The sequence below is a fragment of the Somniosus microcephalus genome, chromosome 13, assembly GCF_052327205.1.
Source record: "Somniosus microcephalus isolate GS21.2 chromosome 13, FLI_Smic_1.0, whole genome shotgun sequence".
Classification (NCBI taxonomy): Eukaryota; Metazoa; Chordata; class Chondrichthyes; order Squaliformes; family Somniosidae; genus Somniosus; species Somniosus microcephalus.
In genome coordinates this window covers 6,355,201-6,381,115 of record NC_140999.1, presented here as the reverse complement: position 1 = coordinate 6,381,115, position 25,915 = coordinate 6,355,201, and the positions used below count along the sequence as shown (strand labels likewise).

The 25,915-nt window shown below is 52.1% G+C and overlaps 1 protein-coding gene across 11 annotated transcripts in view; it reads right to left on the bottom strand.

The window, feature by feature from the left end:
- Positions 1 to 7,091: 7,091 nt before the first annotated feature.
- Positions 7,092 to 25,915, bottom strand: part of gatad2ab (GATA zinc finger domain containing 2Ab) — a 183,502-nt gene continuing 164,678 nt past the window's right edge. For 8 of the 11 annotated variants that reach the window (XM_086004407.1, XM_086004408.1, XM_086004405.1 and 5 more), the window contains 4 exons: positions 24,111 to 24,313; positions 20,519 to 20,614; positions 16,481 to 16,658; positions 7,092 to 11,969 (listed from right to left, as the gene is read on the bottom strand). In XM_086004407.1, the coding sequence (XP_085860533.1) occupies positions 11,836 to 11,969; positions 16,481 to 16,658; positions 20,519 to 20,614; positions 24,111 to 24,313 (611 nt within the window). In that variant the 3' untranslated portion in view covers positions 7,092 to 11,835. The remainder of the gene's footprint in view (positions 11,970 to 16,480; positions 16,659 to 20,518; positions 20,615 to 24,110; positions 24,314 to 25,915) is intronic. The other 3 variants (XM_086004409.1, XM_086004415.1, XM_086004414.1) reach the window with 1 other exon arrangement.

Here is a 25,915-nt window from a genome sequence, read left to right as displayed (position 1 = left end):
GCTTGCCAATTGCTGTCCATTTGGGCAAGGAGCCAGAGGGATTACTGATCCCCGTAGTACCTTATCCTGAATTGAGCCTTGAGAAGACTAGGGGAGAAAAAAACCACAAGCAGACAACAAAGCAAAATTCATCATCTTCTCAAAGGGTACAACCAATTCTCAATTTGAGCCTACAGATTATTGCTTCTCAACAGGATGGCTAGTCGACTGAACGAGTACAGAATCCAGCGCGACTTTTTCTAGAATGTACCGCAAGAGAATTTGTCTTCACGCAGGTGAATAGTCAGGTGACCTTCGCACGCTCTTTGAATGTCACAATTGGAGAAAAGCCAACTTTCAGGTCTGAGCATCACCTCCAGGGCAACGAAGGTGGTTCCAGGGTTTAGAAGGATGAGTGATCAAGTGAGACGAGGGGTGTTCAATCAATTGCCCCCTTCCCGCCACAAAGGATGTTTCTGTGGAAACACCATGTTGATGTGATACTGAGCCATACAGACCAGGACAGGTGCACATTTGGTTGCCGGTCTATGTGGACCTGGGCAACTTCAGTTGGGCTAGTGGCCGTGTCATGCAAATTCCAGTCAACTTTCCTGGGGCAAGGACGGGGAAAAATCAACTCAAAGCTGCTTTATCATCCAGGCAAGTGGAGAGTATTCCATCACACTCCTGACTTGTGCCTTGTAAATGCTAGAAAGGGCTTTGGGGAGTCAGGAGGTGAGTCACTCGCTGCAGAATACATAGAAACATAGAGGATAGGAGCAGGAGTAGGCCATTCGGCCCCTCAAGCCTGCTCCGCCATTCAATGCGATCATGGCTGATCATCCAAACTCAGTACCCTGTCCCTGCTTTCTCCCCATATCCCTTGATCCCTTTAGCCTTAAGAAATATATCTAACTCCTTCTTGAATATATTTAATGAATTGGCCTCAACTGCCTTCTGTGGTAGAAAATTCCACAGGTTCACCACTCTCTGGGTGAAGAAATTCCTCCTCATCCCAGTCCTAAATGGCTTACCCCTTATCCTTAGACTGTGACCCCTGGTTCTGGACTCCCCCGCCATCGGGAACATCCTTCCTGCATCTAGTCTGTCCAGTCCTGTTAGAATTTTCTAAGTTTCAATGAGATCCCCTCTCATTCTTCTAAACTCTAGCGAATATAAGCCTAATCGACTCAAACTCTGTTCATACATCATTCCTGCCATCCCAGGTATCAGCCTGGTGAATCTTCACTGCACTCCCTCCAGGGTAAGAACATCCTTCCTCAGATAAGGCGACCAAAAACTGCACACAATACTCAAGGTGTGGTCTCACCAAGGCCCTGTACAACTGCAGCAAGACATCCTTGCTTCTGTACGCGAATCCTCTCGCTGTGAAGGCCAACATACCATTTGCCTTCTTAACCGTCTGCTGCACCTGCATGCTTAACTTCAGCGACTGGTGCACAAGGACACCCAGGTCGTCTTGTTGCACTCCCCCTTTTCCCAATCTATTGCCGTTCAGATAATAATCTGCCTTCCTGTTTTTGCCACCAAAGTGGTTAACCTCGCATTTATCCACGTTATACTGCATCTGCCATATCACCCAACCTGTCCAAATCATACTGGAGTTTCTCTGCATCCTCCTCACAGCACACACACCCACCCAGCTTTGTGTCGTCTGCAAACTTGGAGATATTACATCTAGTTCCCTCGTCTAGATCATCATTAATATATATTGTGAATAGCTGGGGTCCTAGCACCGATCCCTGCGGTACCCCACTAGTCGCTGTCTGCCACTCGGAAAAAGACCCATTTATTCCAACTCTTTGCTTCCTGTCTGCCAACCAGTTTTCTATCCAAGTCAGTACCTTACCCCCAATCCCATGTGCTTTAACTTTGCATGCCAATCTCTTATGCGGGACCTTATCGAAAGCCTTCTGAAAGTCCAAATACACCACATCCACTGGTTCTTCCTTATTTATTCTACCAGTTACATTCTCAAAACATTCCAGTAGATTAGTCAAGCACGATTTACCTTTTGTAAACCCATGTTGACTTTGTCTGATCCTGTCACTGTTTTCCAAGTGCTCTGCTATTACATCTTTTATAATGGACTCTAGCATTTTCCCCACTACCGATGTCAGGCTTACCGGTCTGTAATTCCCCGTTTTCTCTCTACCACCTTTTTTAAATAGTGGGGTAACATTAGCTACCCTCCAATCCATGGGAACTATTCCAGAGTCTATAACATTTTGGAAGATGACCAGCAATGCATCTATTATTTTTAGGGCCACTTCCTTAAGTACCCTAGGATGTAGATTATCAGGCCCTGGGGATTTATCGGCCTTCAATGCCGTCAATTTCCCTAACACCATTTCCCTACAAATACTGATTTCATTCAATTCCTCCCTTTCATTAGACCCTTTTCCCCCCCGACATCTCTGGAAGGTTATTTGTGTCCTCCTTTGTGAAGACAGAACCAAAGTATGTATTTAATTGGTCTGCCATTTCTTTGTTCCCCAGCCTCTGACCTGCTCTTGTAGCCACAGTATTTATGTGGCTGGTCCAGCTGAGTTTCTGGTCCATGGTGACCCCCCCAGGATGTTGATGGTGGGGGATTTGGCGACGGTAATGCCGTTGAATGTCAAGGGGAGGTGGTTAGACTCTCTCTTGTTGGGAGATGGTCATTGCCTGGCATTTGTGTGGCGCGAATGTTACTTGCTACGATCGGCCCAAGCCTGAGTACTGCACAGTACTCCGAGTGTGGTGTAACAAAGGTGGAATCAAGCTGAGCCAACCCATCAAACTTTACTGTCTAGACCCACCCTTCAGTTTACTGGTGGTTCAGTGAGTTTACCCAGGAGCCGAGCTGCACAAGAGGCTGCTCAGTGTCACTGGGCGAGAGGAGGACAAAATCCGCCAGGGTTCCCCCCATTCCCGATTGCTAACCAGCCACCCCCTTGCTGGAAGCCCATGAGATGGAGGAGGACTGCATGGGGTTTGGCTGGAAGGAGTGTAACCATCGAACATGCAACTGGATTACAACACACTCCAGAAAAGACCAACCTCGCTTTTCATGCACGTTGGATGGTTTTTTGTGCTCAGGAAGTCTTGAAGGGCGGGGGGGGGGGCGGGTGGAGAAAGAGTCACAGTGCAAGTCAAAGAATTTACAGGCCAATTTAATGGTGGTTATTTACTGTCGCCAGGACCCTTTCAATACCCCTGTTGTCAGATGGCTTTCGATAACGGAGAGGAGGCAAAGACCAGACATCTGATAGTGTCCAAGACTCACAAGTTCATTGGGTATCAGGAGCGGCCATCGGAGGCAGTGCTAAACCGGCGGCCTCCATTACACCGAATATACGGCACAGAAACAGGCCATTCGGCCCAACTGGTCTGTGCTGGGGTTTAGACTCCACGCGAGTCTCCTCCCGTTCCATCTGCCCCATCTCAACCTTTCAGCACATCTTTCTATTCCCTTTTCTCTCCTGTACTCGTCTAGTTTCCTTTTGAAAGCATCTAAACAATTCGCCTCAACCCACTTCCCGTGGTTGAGCTCCACGTTGGAGGAGGTCACGTGCAGCATTCCTGAAGAACTACACCAGCAGGCACTGAGCGCCATTCTTTAATGGGCTTTAATTAATTTTGTGCTGTACAGACGGGAGTTTCCATTGCATTTGGTGAGAAATCTTTAAAATGTGCCAACGATGGGGGAACGGGTGAGACTATTCTACCGGTCCTCTAGTGGACAACACAACAGATCATAAATCGTCCTCATTTCAATCTCCTCCATTTATTGCATTGGTATTTCTTAAATTATTTTATCTATGTTTGAGATGTGGGCAACCCTGTATTTATTTATTGTCCAGTCTCAAACACAGTGTAAGACTGGAGTCACATGGAGGCCAGACCAGGCAGGGGTGGCAGGTTCCATTCCCTGAAGGACATAAGTGAACCAACAACAACTTGCATTTATGTAGCGCCTTTAACGTAGCAAAACATCCCAAAGCGCTTAACAAGAGCGATATCAATAAAGATATTTTTGACACCAAGCCACAGAAGGAGAGATCAAGACAGGTGGCCAAAAGCTTGGTCAAAGAGGTCGGTTTTAAGGAGCATCTTAAAGGGGAGAGGCGGAGAGGTTTAGGGAGGGAATTCCAGAGCTTAGGGCCCCAGCAGCTGAAGGCACGGCCGCCAATGGTGGGGCGATGATAATCAGGGATGCTCAAGTGGCCAGAATTGGAAGAACGCAGATATCTCGGAGGGTCGTAGGGCTGGAGGAGGTTAGAGAGACAGGGATTGGGGCGAGGTCATGGAGGGATTTGAAAACAAGGATGAGGATTTTAAAACTTAACCAGTTGGGTTCTTATAACAACTTTCACAGCCGATACTCCTGGAGCCAACCCACAAATTAACAGATTTATTAAATTCAATTATCTCAACTTGCCAGTTGAACTCCCAACCACTGAGTGGCTTTCCCAGTACCCGAACCGTACGTAACCCATTCATTGATATTATTTTGCATCAAAATGGGTTTGCGACATCTCAAAGTTTCTGAGTGGGGGGAGGGGAGACATGGGGGTTGGGCTTGTGAATAACATTTGTAGCCATCAGGTGATCTTTTGCCACGCAGCCAGACGTCATGTGATTAGCCGTCACACAGTCAGAACATCACTTGATCAAACCTCCAGGAATGCCTCCAACCAGAGTTGGCAACTGTACCAAGGAACAGAAGGCAGTCAGAGGACTGGCAAAGGTTTGACAGAGGAAGCTTTAAAAAATAAACCGAATCTATTATGGATCGATGGTCCAAATCTGTACGGCTAAATTCCCCAAATCTGCTGACACAGATCATAAAATAGGGTCAATGTTGGTAACTCACTCATGGGGGAAAGCTGCACTTTTAAGCAAAAACACAGGAGGGCGACAGAGCATCACCGACCGATGTGCCTCTGACTCGGGGCGTCAGAGCGAAGGATATCCAAGAGGGAGAGGAAATAAAAGATTTCACTCGCAGGGCTGAAAATAAAAATTTGGCTGCGTTACCCGGCTGGTGAATTCTCAGGGCAAGTTCACCTCCAGGAGCAGCTGTTACCATGTACAAAATGGGAGCACACTCGCTCATTCCGTACAGATCAGGGCAAAGCAGACATTTCCCCCACCCCCCTCACGCAGAGGCTGGGAGGGAGGCGGGCACCATTACTGCCCAAACTCAACCCCCTGCCCTGCCTTGATTTTGGAATAGGCATTGATCCAGAGCCCTGTCAATAAAACAGGCGTTGAATGACTAATAATGGTCACGTGGCCTGTGTAATCAATCAGCTGATTAGAAAACGACACTCGTACAATGGTCACATAATTACTATTCACCGATAAAGGCTGCTTCAGAAGTGACATCAATTTCTACTCTTCAACAACACAAAACAGCCCCTCTATGGGCTTGAGCCCCATAATCCAGGCGGACACTCCCAGTGCCAGTACTGAGGGAGTGCTGCACTGTTGGAGGTGCCGTCTTTCGGATGAGACGTTAAACCGAGGCTCCTTCTGCCCTCTCAAGTGGATGTAAAAGATCCCACGGCCACTCGTGAAAGAGCAAGGAGCGACATACATTCCCTCAACCCCCCAGATTAACTGGTCATGAACTCATTGCATGCTGTGCAGAACATTGGCTGATGCGCTTGACTGCGGAACATCATTGACCGGGAGTTTTCTCGGAGCTCCTCCTGCTCCAATGCTGTAACATTCCCACGCTCTCCTGGCCTACCTCGCGTCTTCCATCCTCTGTAAACGTGAGCTCATCCAAAACTCTTGTTACTTGTATCCTAACCCACACCACTCCAAATTAAACCACGACAGAAAGATATGACCACACAGATTCAAACGGGCAAAAGAGAAATTTAGGACAGATACCAAATATTTTTCTTCACTCAGAGTGGATCCTGGGTAGGGTATTGGAACAAACATAGGAACAGGAGGAGGCCATTCAGCCCCTCAAGCCTGTTCCCCCATTCAATTAGATCTTAACTCCATCTACCCGCCTTGGTTCCGTAACCCTTACCCGACAAAAATCTATTGTATGAAGTGGTGCTTCCTGATATCACCCCTGAACGGCCTGGCTCTAATTTTAAGGTTCTGCCCCCTTGTTCTGGACTCCCCCCACCAGAGGAAATAGTTTCTATCTACCCTATCAACTCCTTTAATCATCTTAAACAACTCGATTAGATCTTCTATACTCGAGGGAATACAAGCCTAGGCTATGCAATCAATCGTTATAATTTAATCCGAGCCCCGGTATCATTCCAAGCCAGGTGGACATGGTGACTTGTTGATTGATGAGCTTAGATGGGGCAAATTACCACCTTTATCCATATCTATTGCATGAACAGGTACAGTAGTGTCGTGGATTACACACAGGCCGTTCACTTCTGGGAACTGGGTTCAGGTCCAGCCCAGATCGAAGGGGTGTGTGATGCCCTGGGAGTGTTTGATGGGACAGTGTAGAGGGAGCTTTACTCTGTATCTAACCTGTGCTGTACCTGCCCTGGGAGTGTTTGATGGGACAGTGTAGAGGGAGCTTTACTCTGTATCTAACCCGTGCTGTACCTGCCCTGGGAGTGTTTTGATGGGACAGTGTAGAGGGAACTTTACTCTGTATCTAACCCGTGCTGTACCTGCCCTGGGAGTGTTTGATGGGACAGTGTAGAGGGAGCTTTACTCTGTATCTAACCCGTGCTGTACCTGCCCTGGGAGTGTTTGATGGGACAGTGTAGAGGGAGCTTTACTCTGTATCTAACCCGTGCTGTACCTGCCCTGGGAGTGTTTGATGGGACAGTGTAGAGGGAGCTTTACTCTGTATCTAACCCGTGCTGTACCTGCCCTGGGAGTGTTTGATGGGACAGTGTAGAGGGAGCTTTACTCTGTATCTAACCCGTGCTGTACCTGCCCTGGGAGTGTTTGATGGGACAGTGTAGAGGGAGCTTTACTCTGTATCTAACCCGTGCTGTATCTTACCTGAGAGTGGGAAAGTCTTCACTGATATCCTCTCAACTTCAGGAGCATAAGATTACAACGAGAGAGAGCAAAAACTCCATGAAGAACAGACAGAGGGGCCACAATGCTGTTTGTCCTGTTTATTTGTCATTCAAATGCTAAAAATCCCTCACAATACAATATACATCATCCATTTCAAGCATGGATTTAAATTCTCCAGCAGGGCTTCAGCGGGAATGGGCATCCTGCAGCAATTTCTTTGAAACTTCTTTCTATCAAAGGCTATAGTCACAGTAAATAGAAAGCCCAGAAGGTACCCGACCCGCCTGCAATGACTCGTGATTTCAGTCACCCGGAATATAAACTTGCCGGTGACGAAATGTGGAGATAAAAATTCTTTTGCACGACGCGAGTTTCCTGTTATTTGCAGTTATTTCCGTGTGTACAGCGTCGCTCGTCGCTCCCACGTGAAAACTGTTTTTGCTTACATACAATATGTGCTTGAGGTTTTTGGGGTGTGTGCATTCATTCTAGAAAAATACCTGTCAGTTGCTCTTTCACTCCTCTCCTCCGACAGCCAATTGTGGGGGCGGGGGGAAGGGGAGGGGAAGATAACAGGAGTGGGGTCCGGAGAGGAAGATGGGAGTCATAGGCCAAAGAAGGTTTCCGATTATCCTGCAACCCAAACTCCCGCTGCCGCAGCGAAGCTAGGCGCATTTATTTGGTATCAAATTGTTACTGATCGTCCAAATGAGGCACAACGATCTCCTGTGGACTACATTTCCTTCAAAGTATAAAACAATTGAACTCTGCAAACATCGTTACTTGTCCCTCCCCCCCAACACCCCCCTTCCCCAAACCAAAATGAAAACGGAGATGGCCTCACCCGACCAGATGAAGACAGTCTAGTTATGGTCCAAACATATTCTGCTGTACGTGGGCCCACGTCCACTAGGAACTGCATCGATCGATACTGACCCACCTTCACCCACCCCCAAAACTAAACGCAAGAGCCAGCAGACAAGAGACGACTTTCATCCCAAGCGGGGTTGGGTTTGAATCCAGGTCCCAGAGGTAACAGGGCAGTGTCGAATCCCTTGCCATGCACATGCTCCCTTCCAAACTCTTCCTTTTTGGGGAGAGGGAGGAGCAGCAGGAAGGAGAGGGGGGGGGGGGTTGTGGGGGGCGGCGCGGGGGTCCCAAGACGGGATGGTGGTGGAACAAGTTGAAGTTATCAACCCATCCCATTGTGAAGAACATTACTGACTCCTGTTCAATGTTCCCTCTAATTTTTTTTTGGGTGGCGCGGCCCATTCAAAAATCCGCGCTTGCGTGGTTTTTGCATTTAGAAGCTGGTGAACCAACTGCGCGGGGGCTTCAGACCGCTACGCAGCCGCGCAGCTTTAAGGGAACATTGCTCCTGTTCTCGAGTTCCCAACCACAGACCTGCGGGATTACTAATTAGTAGAGAGAGAAAATAGAATACAGGGCACACAGTTTATCATTTGTACTGCGATATATTAACTTATAACACATTGGACACGGCTCTCCAAAACAACTCAACGAAGTACTTATGTCAGCTGATGCAACCAACCAACTTCAATATCTAAACGGCAGGGGGGCGGGGAAGGAGCGATGACGAAGGAACCAAACCACTCTCCAGGACGTAAGTATGTCTCCTACTGGCTGAATGAGCAGTGGGCACAGTCAGCAACGAGCCCAACTCTGCAGAGAAAGAAAGCTGGGTAGTGAGAACAGAAGAGGGAGTGAGTCGGGGATAATTAAAAAAATAATCTCACGGTCTATCGCAATGGAAATCCTTGGGTGGATTAGAGCGGGGGCCATTTTCTGTTCTTCCCCCTCACCCCACTCCACGACCAAGTCTACAATCCGCCGTGATTCCCGAATGCCATATCGCATAAAGATCCAGTAAAGATCGTGGCAAACTCAAACTTCTACAACACAAAAAAACCTTCAGTTATGTACATTGCATTATCGAGAACCCGAGGGTCTTCGGGAGAACTTCCAATATTCCAGCCCACCCCATATGTTACAAAATGGACAACCTTCCCAGCCACCCCGAACCTCCCTCTCCACGCCAACAAAAAACAGTATCCTGTAAGACACTGTTAGTGTATCCAAGGTAATGTGTGCGTGGTTTTTTTTTTTTTTTTAAAAAGGGGATGAAATTGTTTTGGTACTTGCACAAAAGCAGTTTATAGAAGACAATCTGGAGCAGTGACCAGTATGCGGCAGCCTCCTGCTTCTTCCCTCTGCTCCGAGCTCGCGCAGTGACCCGGTTCCACAGTAGCCCCGCAGTCCTCTGGCGCCTCACCCAAGTGGTCGTTCTTCATGCACGAAGCGGGTGAGGAGCAGGAGGATTGGATTTCGTTTTGTGGTGGGGTCGCATCGATCTTGACTTCCACGCGCGCAATTGGGCTTCACAACAGGAGTCACACTGGACAGCCACCAGGAGCAGGAACCTTGGCCGGCTTTTCCAAGCTCAGGGGCACAGTGGTGAAGGGTAGCAGCCCCATGTACTCCACCCCACCCCCCCTCCCACCACACCCTGCGGCGATCAGCGAGCTCAGCTCTGAGTGGCAATCAAACCAGGGACTGTCCTGTTCTGTACAGCTTGGTACTGCAGTACACTGGTGCGCTTACTAAGTCACCTTAGTTCCTCGTTCGACCCTGGGAGCGCTTGGTTGGGGGTTTAGAAGCTGTAGTTTGAATAGTGCATAAACCCCTGCATCCCTGTGCCCGTGTTACAAAATCAGAAACCTGCTCTTTCTGGCCCCTTTCTACCAGTGAGGGTTGAGCCAGGCTCTGATTAGATACAACTGTCGGAGTCTCTGAAAATTGCATCGTTACACTTTGAACTCTGCGGTGCAAGAAATGCACTCAAAAATATTAACCTCGAGGATACTTTGGTGGAATTAAACATCTCATTCCAGCTAACCGATCGTACACAAAACCCCCCAAATATTTACAGCAACAAAACAGGGACAATCTGCAAAATCTTTTTAATGGCTTACTAATGGCTAACCGGATATCAAAACCAGGGCGGGAGGGAAAAAAATAAAAGTCTGCCTAAACGTCAAAAAAAATTCTTCACACGGAAGGGAGGAGTTAAAACGACAGCGTCATTTCCAGGTTTTCGGAGCGGATGCAGACTCACTCGGCCACTGTCGTGTGCAGTCCAATGCTGTGGATGTTATTAGGTCTGTCACACCCTCGCTTCTCCCCACTCAGCAACTTCCCACCTTGGTCGAACAGCCGTGACCCGCCTCTGCCCGCCCAAGTATACCCAGCGTGGTTTAACATCAATTAGAGCCCTGTGCCATTCGGGTAACCTCAACTGATCTAAATGGCCTGGGTGGGGGCACAAAGGCAAAAGGAGCCTTAGTCTGGCGAAACTCTGTGTAGACGAGTCCAAAATAAAATAAAATAAATCATCTTCTCATCCCTCTCTCCCAATGAGTTTGGAACGCAGACTCGGGCACCTTTAAAAAGCCAGCGTTGGGAATGTACCAGCCAGGATACGACAACACTGGGATACAGGCAAAGCACTCCAAAGTGAGAGCTGCCCAAATAGCAGCAGAGCCACAATTAGGGGGGGGGGGGGGGGGGGGAAAGAGGGCCGGAGCGTTGAATAAAAATGGAGAAGATTACTCACCCTCCTGAAGTGTCTTTAGCAACATGGAGCTCTGTCCTTGCCTAGAGTGGATATTCAGGGCAGCCTGCACATCGCCAAGTAACTTCACAAAGAACGCCAAGCAAAACCCTCGTCGACATAAATCTCTCCACTCAAAGCAATAGAAAACGACCCGTGTCTCAGGTTACCCGTCTATTCCCACACTGCTAAACGCGCTGCGTGTAAACCCACTGATGTTCATGGATATGTGGGTGTGTTTTTTTTGGGAGCGGTGGAGGCATCATTGCACATAAACAAATACAGGGCGGAACCACCTATTTTTCTTCTCCCCCCCCACCCCCCCCAAACAAATTCTTATCTTAAAAAGGCGACCCTATTTAAGACCGAGGTTGCTTTGCAAGTGGGCAGGAGGGGCCGGGGGTGGGGGGTTGCGGGGGGGAGGGGAGAGGCGGGGGCCGAATCCTCAGAGAAATTGCACGGTCTGCTGAATAGCGATTAGCCAAGCATGCTTTCGAGGTGGAAAGGTGGGAGTTACCAAAAATATATATATAGTGGGAGAGAGGGTCCTCGTGGGTTCAGTAGCTTGGTGATCCTTCGACATTGCCCAGTCTGCTTGAAATCTCAAGTCTCTGTCCCTGTAAACGGAACGCTCCGAATCGCTTGAGTAACTGGCTCAGCCGCCCTCTTCTCAACTTTCCCCCTCGTGTTGATCGACTCGGATTATTGCGTTTGCGGTCACGGTGAGAGAGGAAGAAACAGAACGCCTCCTCCCCACCCACCCCCAAAAAAACTAAAGAGCTATCGTAGAACTTGAGATCTAGCGTGGTGTCCCTTGTACGGTGAAAAACAGAGACGCACACACACGTGTGCGCACACACACACAGACGCACGCGCACACAGAGCAAGTAAAAAAAAAAAGATCTAATTTCCCCATACAGCTTTCATTATAATCCAACAAAATGAATACCCATTTCTAAATGGTCACATGTTGTACTTTTTCCTTATACATTGTGTAAGAACAGTGTCCAAAAGGCAAAGAAATGCAGATTTCATCCTGTAGGACTACAGGAAACGGCCTGGTTGCTGGGTTGACGTGGGCCCCACACCTTCGACTGTTGGACAGCAGTGGCAGCAGTAAAGAAAGAGGGGTGCAAGATGATGGCGGCTGTCTCTTGGAGCTTTTTTTCTCCCCCCCACCCCACCCCCACTCCGATTTATTTCCATGTGGTGGCCGATTGGCTGATGGATCGTGAGGGGATCATGTCCAGCAGGTACTCGCGCTGACGATCCACGGCCGACGAGGTCTTGTGCACCGATAGATTCGGGCTAACGTACGCCATGGTAACCCCTAGAAACGGAGAGAAGCGGCAATAATTACTCGCTGCACCAATCTGAACCTCCGCCAAAAACAAAAAACCCCGGTATCCTCACAAATCAGTGACTGTATCCGATGAGCAGATTCCAAATTATTTCTGCCTGATTCGAAGCTGGCACGTTGGCCGGAGTTTCCAATTCTTCCCCTCACCTCGTCCCCCATCGACTCGCAATCTCGACAACTGCTAATTCTTTCTCCTTTACGGCCACCTTTAGTGCCCAACCTCCACCCAGGCTTGTGCTCGAAGCACATTTCCTGCGGCATCCCAGGTAAGGTTTGGAGCCAGCTGCCTGCAACAGGTGGGATCATTTAAACTGAGTGGCGCAGGTATGACAGAACAATGCTTCCTGCGTCATTTTTGGACCTAACTTATAGATATTGCCTTACCCACCTACCATATAAGAACATAAGAATAAGGAGGAGTCGGCCATACGGCCCCTCGAGCCTGCTCCGCCATTCAATAAGATCATGGCTGATCTGCTACCTCGACTCCAAGTTCCTGCCCGATCCCCGTATCACTTGATTGCCCGAGAGTCCAAAAATCTATCGATCTCGGCCTTGAATATACTCAACGATTCAGCATCCACAGGGTTTTGAGGCAGAGAATTCACAACCCTCCGAGTGAAGAAATTCCTCCTCATCTCAGTCTTAAATGGACGACCCCTTATCCTGAGACTGTGCCCCCTAGTTCTAGACTCTCCAGTCAGGGGAAACAACTGCTCAGCATCTACCCTGTCAATCCCCCTCAGAATCTTGTATGTTTCAATCAGATCACCTCTCATTCTTCTAAACTCCAGAGAGTATCGGCCCAATCAATCAGTCCTCCCACAGTCCAAAGATGTGCGGGTTAGGTTGATTGGCTATGATAAATTGACCCTTAGTGTTAGGGGGATTAAATACGTGGGGTTACAGGGATAGGGTGGGATATGTGTTGGTGTAGGGGTTACGGGGATTGGGTGGGATATGTGTCGGTGCAGGCTCGATGGGCCGAAATGGCCTCTATCTGCACTGTGGGGTTTCTGTGATTCTGTGAATCTCTCCTCATAGGACAGCCCTCTGATCCCAGGGATCAATCTGGTTAACCTTTGTTGCACCGCCTCTAAGGCAAGCGTGCCATGATGACAGGGCGCAGAGTGTTGCCAGGCTTCAGAATGGAGTTTCTGTAAAGAGGCAGGCAGCAACTTCCTGGGACCCCAGGATACGTTTTGCTCTAATCCAAGTTGGGTAAAGCAGGGCTGCTCTGCCGGGAAGGAGGCTATTTGGCTGTTTCCGACAGCACCCAGCAGGACGAGGTTTCACCCTGGGTTTGCACTGCACATGAGCCTTTTTAAGACCTGCAGCAGTGCACAGCTTTCTGACCCCCTACTGTGAGCGAGGCCCCACCCACCCAACATACTTAAAGTGACGTGCACCCAGAAACAACGTTCCCTCTAAGCTGCGCGGCCTCGCAGCTCTCTGGCGCTGGATGGGCTTTTGCAATGTTAAAGTTCGAGCATGTGCGAAACGGTGAACGGGCCCGCACACCCAAAAAGAAATGACAGGGAGCATTGCCCAGAAAGATGGGGTTCAGGGTACAGTTAAGTTCAAGCCGAGGACGTGCAAAATCCGGCTTCTGCTGGGCTAGTGGGGAGGAATACTGGCCCCTTTATACAGCCCACAAAACACAACAAAGCTTGGGCAGCCCCATGCTCAAGACCATCCATAAATTAAAAACTACCGTTAAAAACATGCATCAGGATCCCCCCCAAACAGGAGAAACTAACCCAGTTAAGGAAACAAATCCACGTATTTTGATCATGTAGAAAGTGAGAAGATTACATGACCAACAAGGAGGAGGATACAGGGGAGGGGGAAGAGAGACGGTGTCAAACAGAACACACAACGCAAACTAGTGAGACATGGAATTCAACTTGAGCGAGTTGTTATAATCGGGTTACACAGACGCACATTTCAAGAGCTGCTGAGGGAGAGGGGGGGCGAGCGAGGGGGAGGGGGGCGAGCGAGGGGGAGCGGGGGCGAGCGAGGGGGAGGGGGGGGCGAGCGAGGGGGAGGGGGGGGCGAGCGAGGGGGAGGGGGGGGCGAGCGAGGGGGAGGGGGGGGCGAGCGAGGGGGAGGGGGGGGCGAGCGAGGGGGAGGGGGGGGCGAGCGAGGGGGAGGGGGGGGGCGAGCGAGGGGGAGGGGGGGGCGAGCGAGGGGGAGGGGGGCGAGCGAGGGGGAGGGGGGCGAGCGAGGGGGAGGGGGGGCGAGCGAGGGGGAGGGGGGCGAGCGAGGGGGAGGGGGGCGAGCGAGGGGGAGGGGGGGCGAGCGAGGGGGAGGGGGGCGAGCGAGGGGGAGGGGGGCGAGCGAGGGGGAGGGGGGCGAGCGAGGGGGGCGAGCGAGGGGGAAGGGGGGGCGAGGGGGAAGGGGGGGCGAGGGGGAAGGGGGGGCGAGGGGGAAGGGGGGGCGAGGGGGAAGGGGGGGCGAGGGGGAAGGGGGGGCGAGGGGGAAGGGGGGGCGAGGGGGAAGGGGGGGCGAGGGGGAAGGGGGGGCGAGGGGGAAGGGGGGGCGAGGGGGAAGGGGGGGGCGAGGGGGAAGGGGGGGCGAGGGGGAAGGGGGGGCGAGGGGGAAGGGGGGGGCGAGGGGGAAGGGGGGGCGAGGGGGAAGGGGGGGCGAGGGGGAAGGGGGGGCGAGGGGGAAGGGGGGGCGAGGGGGAAGGGGGGGCGAGGGGGAAGGGGGGGCGAGGGGGAAGGGGGGGCGAGGGGGAAGGGGGGGCGAGGGGGAAGGGGGGGCGAGGGGGAAGGGGGGGCGAGGGGGAAGGGGGGGCGAGGGGGAAGGGGGGGGGCGAGGGGGAAGGGGGGGCGAGGGGGAAGGGGGGGCGAGGGGGAAGGGGGGGCGAGCGAGGGGGGCGGCGAGGGGGAAGGGGGGGCGAGGGGGAAGGGGGGGGCGAGGGGGAAGGGGGGGCGAGGGGGAAGGGGGGCGAGGGGGAAGGGGGGGCGAGGGGGAAGGGGGGGCGAGGGGGAAGGGGGGGCGAGGGGGAAGGGGGGGCGAGGGGGAAGGGGGGGCGAGGGGGAAGGGGGGGGCGAGGGGGAAGGGGGGGCGAGGGGGAAGGGGGGGCGAGGGGGAAGGGGGGGCGAGGGGGAAGGGGGGGCGAGGGGGAAGGGGGGGCGAGGGGGAAGGGGGGGCGAGGGGGAAGGGGGGGCGAGGGGGAAGGGGGGGCGAGGGGGAAGGGGGGGGCGAGGGGGAAGGGGGGGCGAGGGGGAAGGGGGGGCGAGGGGGAAGGGGGGGCGAGGGGGAAGGGGGGGCGAGGGGGAAGGGGGGGCGAGGGGGAAGGGGGGGCGAGGGGGAAGGGGGGGCGAGGGGGAAGGGGGGGCGAGGGGGAAGGGGGGGCGAGGGGGAAGGGGGGGGCGAGGGGGAAGGGGGGGAAGGGGGGGCGAGCGAGGGGGGCGAGCGAGGGGGAGCGAGCGAGGGGGAGCGAGCGAGGGGGAGCGAGCGAGGGGGAGCGAGCGAGGGGGAGCGAGCGAGGGGGAGCGAGCGAGGGGGAGCGAGCGAGGGGGAGGGGGGGGCGAGCGAGGGGGAGGGGGGGGCGAGCGAGGGGGAGGGGGGGGGCGAGCGAGGGGGAGGGGGGGGCGAGCGAGGGGGAGGGGGGGGCGAGCGAGGGGGAGGGGGGCGAGCGAGGGGGAGGGGGGCGAGCGAGGGGGAGGGGGCAGCGAGGGGGAAGGGGGAGCGAGGGGGAAGGGGGAGCGAGGGGGAAGGGGGGGCGAGCGAGGGGGGCGAGCGAGGGGGAGGGGGGCGAGCGAGGGGGAGGGGGGCGAGCGAGGGGGAGGGGGGCGAGCGAGGGGGAGGGGGGGGGCGAGCGAGGGGGAAGGGGGGCGAGCGAGGGGGAGGGGGGCGAGCGAGGGGGAGGGGGGCGAGCGAGGGGGAGGGGGGCGAGCGAGGGGGAGGGGGGAGAGCGAGGGGGAGGGGGGAGAGCGAGGGGGAGGGGGGAGAGCGAGGGGGAGGGGGGAGAGCGAGGGGGAGGGGGGAGAGCGAGGGGGAGGGGGGACGAGCGAGGGGGAGGGGGGACGAGCGAGGGGGAGGGGGGACGAGCGAGGGGGAGGGGGGACGAGCGAGGGGGAGGGGGGACGAGCGAGGGGGAGGGGGGGACGAGCGAGGGGGAGGGGGGACGAGCGAGGGGGAGGGGGGACGAGCGAGGGGGAGGGGGGACGAGCGAGGGGGAGGGGGGACGAGCGAGGGGGAGGGGGGACGAGCGAGGGGGAGGGGGGACGAGCGAGGGGGAGGGGGGACGAGCGAGGGGGAGGGGGGACGAGCGAGGGGGAGGGGGGACGAGCGAGGGGGAGGGGGGACGAGCGAGGGGGAGGGGGGACGAGCGAGGGGGAGGGGGGACGAGCGAGGGGGAGGGGGGACGAGCGAGGGGGAGGGGGGACGAGCGAGGGGGAGGGGGGACGAGCGAGGGGGAGGGGGGACACAGACAGATAGACAGAGGACGGCGCATCGTGTTGATCTACCTGCGTTGGCGATCTGCTTCCTCCAGGTGGTCATGTTGCCTTTGCTCCCGGCTCTCTCAGCATGCTTACCTTGCCGGAGAGGCACGTTCTGCAGCTGAGACGACTGGCTAAACGTGTGCAGCACTCCTCGGGCAGTGGCTGTAATTGACTGAGGACCTCGAGACAGCTGGCTAGAGCTCTGCGTAAATTAAATTCACGAGAGTTTGTTACAAAGAAAAAAAACCTCACGATTCATTTGTTGCCCATTCACTCGACTCAAGATTCTGTACTCAAAGGTAACGGACTTTGGGGCTGAAGGACGGGACATTTTCACATTCCGAGCACCGAGATTCGACATATAGGTCTCCCAGGTCAAGTACAACGAGGCTTGGATGCAAAGTAAAGCTCCCCCTTTCCCTACCTCAGTCCAAACCTTAGAAGAGCACACTCCATTCACCGCACCAATGTCACAATTAATCACATCCAAAACCGACCTCTCTGTGGCTTCTCTGAATGAAATGAAAATGAGTGCTGTCATGGGTCAGTTTTGAGCGACAGGTTCCACACCCCACTGGTTAGCAACGGTCCCTCACAGTCAGCTGACAGGGGAGGCCAACAGGGCTGGGCTGGACTTGGACTCAGGATCCAGAAGGGAAAGGTCAGTGTCTAACCCACTTGCATGGTATGGCTGATCAATAATTATGTTTATTATTTATTCGTTTATGGGATGTGGGCGTTGCTGGCAAGGTCAGCATTTATTGCCCATCCCTAATTGCCCTCGAGAAGGTGGTGGTGAGCCGCCTTCTTGAACCGCTGCCGTCCGTGTGATGAAGATGCTCCCACAGTGCTGTTAGGTAGGGAGTTCCAGGATTTTGACCCATCGACGATGAAGGATCGGCAATATACTTCTAAGTCGGGATGGTGTGTGACTTGGAGGGGAACATGGGGGTGGTGGTGTTCCCATGCGCCTGCTGCCCTTGTCCTTCTAGGTGGAAGAGGTCGCGGGTTTGGGAGGTGCTGCCGAAGAAGCCTTGGCGAGTTGCTGCAGTGCATCTTATAGATGGTACACACTGCAGCCACGGCGCACCGGTGTTGGAGGGAGTGAATCTCTAAGGTGGTGGATGGGGTGCCGATCAAGCTGGCTGCTTTGGCTGTCCTGCTCAGGTCTGGGACCACCTCTGCTACACTCCCAGGGTGGTGTCGAGTTTCTTGAGTGTTGTTGGAGCTGCACTCATCCAGGCAAGTGGAGAGTATTCCATCACACTCCTGACTTGTGCCTTGTAGATGGTGGAAAGGCTTTGGGAAGGTGAGACACTCACTGCAGAATACCCAGCCTCTGACCTGCTTTTGTTGCCACAGTATTTATGTGGCTGGTCCAGTTAAGTTTCTGGTCAATGGTGACCCCCAGGATGTTGATGGTGGGGGATTCGGCGATGGTAATGCCGTTGAATGTCAAGGGGCGGTGGTTAGATTCTCGCTTGTTGGAGATAGTCATTGCCTGGTACTTCTGTGGCGTGAATGTTACCTGCCACTTATCAGCCCAAGCCTGAACGTCGTCCAGGTCTTGTTGCATGCGGACATGGACTGCTTCATTATCTGAGGAGTTGTGAATGACGCTGAACACTGTGCAGTCATCAGCGAACATCCCCATTTCTGACCTTATGATGGAGGGAAGGTCATTGATGAAGCAGCTGAAGATGGTTGGGCCTAAGACACTGCCCTGATGTCCTGGGGCTGTGATGATTGACCTTCAACCACCACAACCATCTTTCTGCTCAACCTCTGTCCGGATTTTGGCCACAGCAATTTCGATCAGCATCAGGTTTCAGTAAACAATTCTTTTACGGTGTTCAGCTAGATTGTGTTTTTGAGATGTGGAAACACACGGGTAGAGTTTATTTCAGATCAGCTCTGAGAAGACAGAGTTTCTTGTGTAGGGAGAGAGTCCCATTAATTGTAAAATCAGTTATAAAACATTCACAAAGTGTTTTTCTTTAACTTTAGTGATAATTACTTAAACCTTTTCTGGTGGAGTTTTCAAGTGCCTGCAGACATAATTTCCTTCGCATAAACTAGTTGATCTTCCCTAGGAGTGCAGCAGAGGCGGTCCCAGGCCTGAGCAGGACAGCCAAACGCAGAGGCCTCGAGAGTACACGAGGCAGGGGCGCGACAGTGGAGAGGCTGGGGCACTCGGAGCAAGCAGAAAACACAAAGTCAAGGATGGGTCAAAGATGGCCGCCTGCTGCGTTGTGTTTCTTGCGTTTGATTGATCCGTCTAGGCAGGTGACTGCAGCGGACTATTGATTTACCTCAAAAGCAATATATAAGACAGGCCGTATCTTCAATCTAGTTATTGCAATCAATTAAAACAGATGGTCAACCGCTAACCTGTGTCAAACTATGTTGTGCGTTGCTACTTCAAATCGCCCAGTGCTCAAAAGAGTCACTGAAGCAAATGTCACTTGGTTCAATTGTGAGGGAGACAAGCATGGCAAGACAATTTCTACATTATACCGTTTAATTTTAATTGTAGCTAGGCCAAGCCAATGGACATTTCCATTTTAAAATCAAGCCGTGGCTGCTGGTTCTGATCAGATTTACTTTGCTTCCCACCCCCATCTCTTTTACTACAGCAAATACACAATTCCATCTGGAAGCATTACATATTAATGGCACAAAGATACTCTCCAGCCCGAGTGACAGAGCATGTGACGGCTTGCTTTTGATTATGTTTCACAGGGGGGTGGGGCAGGACGGGGAAGCACGAGGGGCGTTATCAGCGTGACAGACACGAGAAGTAAATCCCAACGCAGCGAGGGGGATTGGTTTTCATTTCCTACTCACCCAGGTAACAGCAATAATTAATACTGATTGCATGTTTGCTGAGAAATTGCTTCACTTCTGTTTGCAAAAGCCAGCTGCCGATTGCAAAAGATCTGCTTTGATCGGAGGTGCAAGGAGTTGCCTCTATCAGGCATATTCAGTGCAGCCTGTCGCCATATCTTCAAGTCACTGGTTTCAACCATTTACAGGAAACTCTCGTTTAAACGGCACCTCAATATCCGGAATTCTATATAAACCACAAAATTCTCACTCCAAAAACAACACCTCAATAACCGGCAATGTGGCCGAGTTAGTCAGTGCGGGCAGTTCCCCAAACTGCCACTACTTGGCTTCTTGGCGCTGTCGGAAGACCTCAATACCCCTGTAACAGGAGTCTGACTCTCCCGCGCTGCCGGTAGTCTCTTCCGATCCGCCATTTTACAGGGGTACGGTGTGTCTCCCACGCTGCTGGCAGTCATTGCATTGCATTACCCTCAACTGGCAGTACTGTACTTAATCAAGCATCTTCCACCATCCATTTAACACAACATTCTGTAGGTGGATACCCAATTACTGTATACTGCACATTTCTTGATTTAAAAAAAAAAATTCTTTGTTTAAAAATAGCCTCGGTAGATAACCCTCTCCGTCCTCCGGAATTTTTGATCAACCGGTCGGTGCCTGATACCAAAGAGTTTCCTGTAGCTCCACAACGCAGCTGTGACCTGGAACTCCATAATCCTCCAAATCGGAATGAAGGAACTCCACAAACTTTGAAACATTTAGTTATTTCTAGCTCAGATATCTGTTCAACATATGGGTGAAAGTCAAGTATTGCATCGCTCCTAATCGGATTTTGCTTCTGTATAAATTTGCAACCGTAAAAAAACTTGGATTTCTACTGCAGCTTGGCATATATGACCTGTCCATGTGGCATTTTTCTACCTCGCAGAGCAATCAAGGGAGTTTGGTGGTCATCCAGTAAATCTCACAAATGTGCATCTTGGGAGAGAGCGAGGGGTGCTCGTTAACCCTGCAGCAGGCCAACCCATTCACCTCACCCGTGATGTGCTCCAGTTTCAGTCCACAGACCTACCCGTGGAAAATGCCTCGCCTGCTGAGAGCACAAACCGAATGCTGGGAGAAGCCAGAGTTGGAACAGTCATAACTAATCGCGGACATAGCTCTTCGATTCAGTGCGCGCGGTTTTAAAAGTGAATTTACTGAGCTACTTGCCTTCCATACCTGTTTCACCGTGTGGTGCTGTACCGCAGGGTCCTGTCTGCTCTGTACGGTAGAAGCTGTCTGTTGCAGTATCCGCTGTTCGATCTCCTGCAAAAATAAAACAAACCTTGTCCTTTCGACAAAAGCAAAATACTGCGGATGTTGGAAATCGGACATAAAAATAGAAAATGCTGGAAACTCTCAGCATGTCAGGCAGCATCTGCGAAGAGAAAGAGAGTTAACGTTTCAGTATTGACGAAAGGTCATCGACCTGAAACGTTAACTCTCTTTCTCTCTCCACAGATGCTGCCCGACCTGCTGAGGGTTTCCAGCATTTTGTGTCCTTTCTACACGTCAGCCTCTCCATCATGCCTGCGCACTGTGGAAAAGGTCAACGCCTGCTGCAGGACTTGGATCCCAAGCTCGCTCGCTTTCTCCTCCTCCGGCCCAAGCTGCTTGCAAGGCTGCTGGAGAAGAACCCTCCCTCCCTCCCCGGTCTGGGAGATACTCTTGCCCCGGGAACCTGGTTATCGGTGAGCTGAATTCTCTCACCCAAGGTAATCAATAAAACCATTTTCCTCCAAAGCAGGAGGAAGTCACGCACTCAGTAACAGATGGTGCATGACTGGTGGGTACAGGTCTGTCACTGTATAACACTGGTGTACAGTACTGGTGGGTACAGGTCTGTCACTGTATAACACTGGGGTACAGTACTGGTGGGTACAGGTCTGTCACTGTATAACACGGGTACAGAACTGGTGGGTACAGGTCTGTCACTGTATAACACTGGGGTACAGTACTGGTGGGTACAGGTCTGTCACTATAACACTGGGGTACAGTACTGGTGGGTACAGGTCTGTCACTGTATAACACTGGGGTACAGTACTGGTGGGTACAGGTCTGTCACTGTATAACACTGGGGTACAGTACTGGTGGGTACAGGTCTGTCACTGTAACACTGGGATACAGTACTGGTGGGTACAGGTCTGTCACTGTATAACACTGGGGTACAGTACTGGTGGGTAGAGGTCTGTCACTGTATAACACTGGGGTACAGTACTGGTGGGTACAGGTCTGTCACTGTATAACACGGGGGTACAGTACTGGTGGGTACAGGTCTGTCACTGTATAACACGGGGGTACAGTACTGGTGGGTACAGGTCTGTCGCTGTATAACACTGGGGTACAGTTCTGGTGGGTACAGGTCTGTCACTGTATAACACTGGGGTACAGTACTGGTGGGTACAGGTCTGCCACTGTATAACACTGGGATACAGTACTGGTGGGTACAGGTCTGTCACTGTATAACACGGGGGTACAGTACTGGTGGGTACAGGTCTGTCACTGTATAACACGGGGGTACAGTACTGGTGGGTACAGGTCTGTCACTGTATAACACGGGGGTACAGTACTGGTGGGTACAGGTCTCGCTGTATAACACTGGGGTACAGTACTGGTGGGTACAGGTCTGTCACTGTATAACACTGGGGTACAGTACTGGTGGGTGCAGGTCTGTCACTGTATAACACTGGGGTACAGTACGGTCACTGTATAACACTGGGGTACAGTTCTGGTGGGTACAGGTCTGTCACTGTATAACACTGGGGTACAGTACTGGTGGGTACAGGTCTGTCACTGTATAACACTGGGGTACAGTACTGGTGGGTACAGGTCTGTCACTGTATAACACTGGGGTACAGTTCTGGTGGGTACAGGTCTGTCATTGTATAACACTGGGGTACAGTACTAGTGGGTACATGTCTGTCACTGTATAACACTGGGGTACAGTACTGGTGGGTACAGGTCTGTCACTGTATAACACTGGGGTACAGTACTGGTGGGTACAGGTCTGTCACTATAACACTGGGGTACAGTACTGGTGGGTGCAGGTCTGGCACCGTATAACACTGGGGTACAGTACTGGTGGGTACAGGTCTGTCACTATATAACACGGGTACAGTACTGGTGGATACAGGTCTGTCACTGTATAACACTGGGGTACAGTACTGGTGGGTACAGGTCTGTCACTGTATTACACTGGGGTACAGTACTGGTGGGTACAGGTCTGTCACTGTATAACACTGGGGTACAGTACTGGTGGGTACAGGTCTGTCACTGTATAACACTGGGGTACAGTACTGGTGGGTACAGGTCTGTCACTGTAGAACACTGGGGTACAGTACTGGTGGGTACAGGTCTGTCACTGTATAACACTGGGGTACAGTACTGCTGGGTACAGGTGTGTCACTAACACTGGGGTACAGTACTGGTGGGTACAGGTCTGTCGCTGTATAACACTGGGGTACAGTACTGGTGGGTACAGGTCTGTCACCAGCACTGGGGTACAGTACTGGTGGGGACAGGTCTGTCACTAACACTGGGGTACAGTACTGGTGGGGACAGGTCTGTCACTAACACTGGGGTACAGTACTGGGGGGTACAGGTCTGTCACTAACACTGGGGGACAGTACTGGTGGGGACAGGTCTGTCACTAACACTGGGGTACAGTACTGGGGGGTACAGGTCCGTCACTAACACTGGGGTACAGTACTGGGGGGTACAGGTCTGTCACTAACACTGGGGTACAGTCCTGGTGGGTACAGGTCTGTCACTGTATAACACTGGGGTACAGTACTGGTGGGTACAGGTCTGTCACTGTATAACACTGGGGTACAGTACTGGTGGGTACAGGTCTGTCACTGTATAACACTGGGGTACAGTACTGGTGGGTACAGGTGTGTCACTAACACTGGGGTACAGTACTGGTGGGTACAGGTCTGTCGCTGTATAACACTGGGGTACAGTACTGGTGGGTACAGGTCTGTCACTAACACTGGGGTACAGTACTGGTGGGTACAGGTCTGTCACCAGCACTGGGGTACAGTACTGGTGGGGACAGGTCTGTCACTAACACTGGGGTACAGTACTGGGGGGTACAGGTCTGTCACTAACACTGGGGGACAGTACTGGTGGGGACAGGTCTGTCACTAACACTGGGGTACAGTACTGGGGGGGTACAGGTCCGTCACTAACACTGGGGTGCAGTACTGGGGGGTACAGGTCTGTCACTAACACTGGGGTACAGTCCTGGTGGGTACAGGTCTGTCACTGTATAACACTGGGGTACAGTACTGGTGGGTACAGGTCTGTCACTGTATAACACTGGGGTACAGCACTGGTGGGTACAGGTCTGTCGCTGTATAACACTGGGGTACAGTACTGGTGGGTACAAGTCTGTCGCTGTATAACACTGGGGTACAGCACTGGTGGGTACAGGTCTGTCACTGTAACACTGGGGTACAGTACTGGTGGGTACAGGTCTGTCACTGTAACACTGGGGTACAGTACTGGAGGGTACAGGTCTGTCACTAACACTGGGGGACAGTACTTACGGGAAGACGTCTGGTGATGGGTGCAATCTGAGGGGTTGAATTAAGAGCAACACGAGAAGCATAATGCACATTAAACTGATTAGAGCAATTTGCCCTTTGTCTATCGTCAATGATGTGAAATGAGTCTCTTGGCAACACTAGGATAGGGAACAGCTGACAGGATTCGCAAAGATACCCAACTGGTGTAAGTTTGTAATTTCCCGTCCACTCACCTGTTCTTGCTGAAGGGCCTTCACAAATGCCGCTTTCAGACGATTGGTGTGTTCAGCTTTCAATGCCTTCTTCTGGTTGGACGTTACGCACTGCTCGCACATGATCGTCCCCGTCTTTACTTGCCTCCAGCGACAGGTGAAATCAGTTTTACACTGAGAACAGGCGTATGGCTCTTGTGTCAATCCTTGTGTGGAACCTTTACCTGTGAAAGCAGGTAAACACAGTGCATTCAGAACACAAAGTGAACCCCAGCGCCCAGGACAGTTCCACCCTCCCATTCACACCTGCACCGTGGACAGTCAAGGCTTGGTGTCTTAAGCCTATGTATCCCAGCCCGCGCCAAGTCCCGTTCACCCATCAATGCCGGATCCCCCGCAGTCCGGGACTGGCATTTTCAATGTTAAGTATGAAACTGTGAATGGGCTGCAGAGCCCCCCAAAAAGTTAGGGGGAAACATTGCTTGGGACGTTTTACTGCACGAGAGGCGCTACTGTTATTGTTGAGGGCTCAGCTGGGAAGTAACCTACCCAATATGATACTGAGCTGTACAGACCAGGAAAGAAAGACTTGCATTGATATAGCACCTTTTAGAACCGCAGGACGTCCCAAAGCGCTTTACAGCCAATGAAGTGCTTTTTTTTGTGTGAAGTGTGGTCACTGTTGTAATGTAGGAAACACAGCAGCCAATTGGCGCACAGCAAGATCCCACAAACAGCAATGTGATAATGACCAGATCATCTGTTTTTAGGTTGTGGTTGAGGGATAAATATTGGCCAACAGGCAGGTCAAGTATTTCCAGCATTTTCTGTTTTTATTTAAGATAAACCTTCCCTTTGAATATTACGGTAATCATGGGATATGGGGATCGGGCGGGAAAGTGGAGTTGAGGTCGATGATCAGCTGTGATCTTATTGAATGGCGGAGCAGGCTCGAGGGGCCGAATGGCCTCCTCCTGCTCCTAGTTCTTATGTTCTTGCCGGGCTGTTGAGTCCAACTTATAGTAGAAGCAGGGCAAACTTGGCTGAGTGGACCGAGTGTGGTACCAGTACAATCTCGGGTCTATCTGGAGTTTGCTGATCTTAGTTGGGCTGATAATGAAGATGGTGCCGTTGGCTTCAAATGCTTGCACCCCATGAGGGGCACCCCCTCTCAGATTTACATTGCAGAGTCTGGGGATTTAGAGTCGAGCCCGATCACATCCTCACCCTATGCTCACGCGTGTATACCTGCCAACAACGACCAGCAGCTGAAACCCTGCTTCATTTTTCACTGCTCTCCCTAACGCAGGTCTATGTAGGTGAATTATAGTCCTTCCTGAAATCTGCCAACTCGCTGCGAGTCGGGGGATTGATCTGAGCTGGTTTAATGATTGAAGAATGCAGATTTAATAAGAGAGAAATAAAAAACCAGGGCAGATGAGGAGAATATTTTTTTACGCAGCGAGTTGTTGTGATCTGGAACGTGCTGCCTAAAAGGGCGGTGGAAGCAGATTCAACAGTAACTTTTAAAAGGGGAACTGGATAAATACGTGAAGAGGAAAAATTTGCAGGGCTGTGGGGAAAGAGACAGGACAAATTGGAGAGCTCTTTCAAAGAGCCGGCACAGGCATGACGGGCCGAATGGCCTCCTTCGGTACTGTAAGATTCTATCGTTGTTGCGGTATATTCCAGCACTAGATGTTATCGCGCTTTTCTTAGACTTCAACTTCTTAAATCCAATACTCGACTAAAACACCAAAATCTGATCTGGAGCCCTGATTTTAGAACCCCAAGCCCAACAATGACTGCTATGGGCAGCAAAGGGG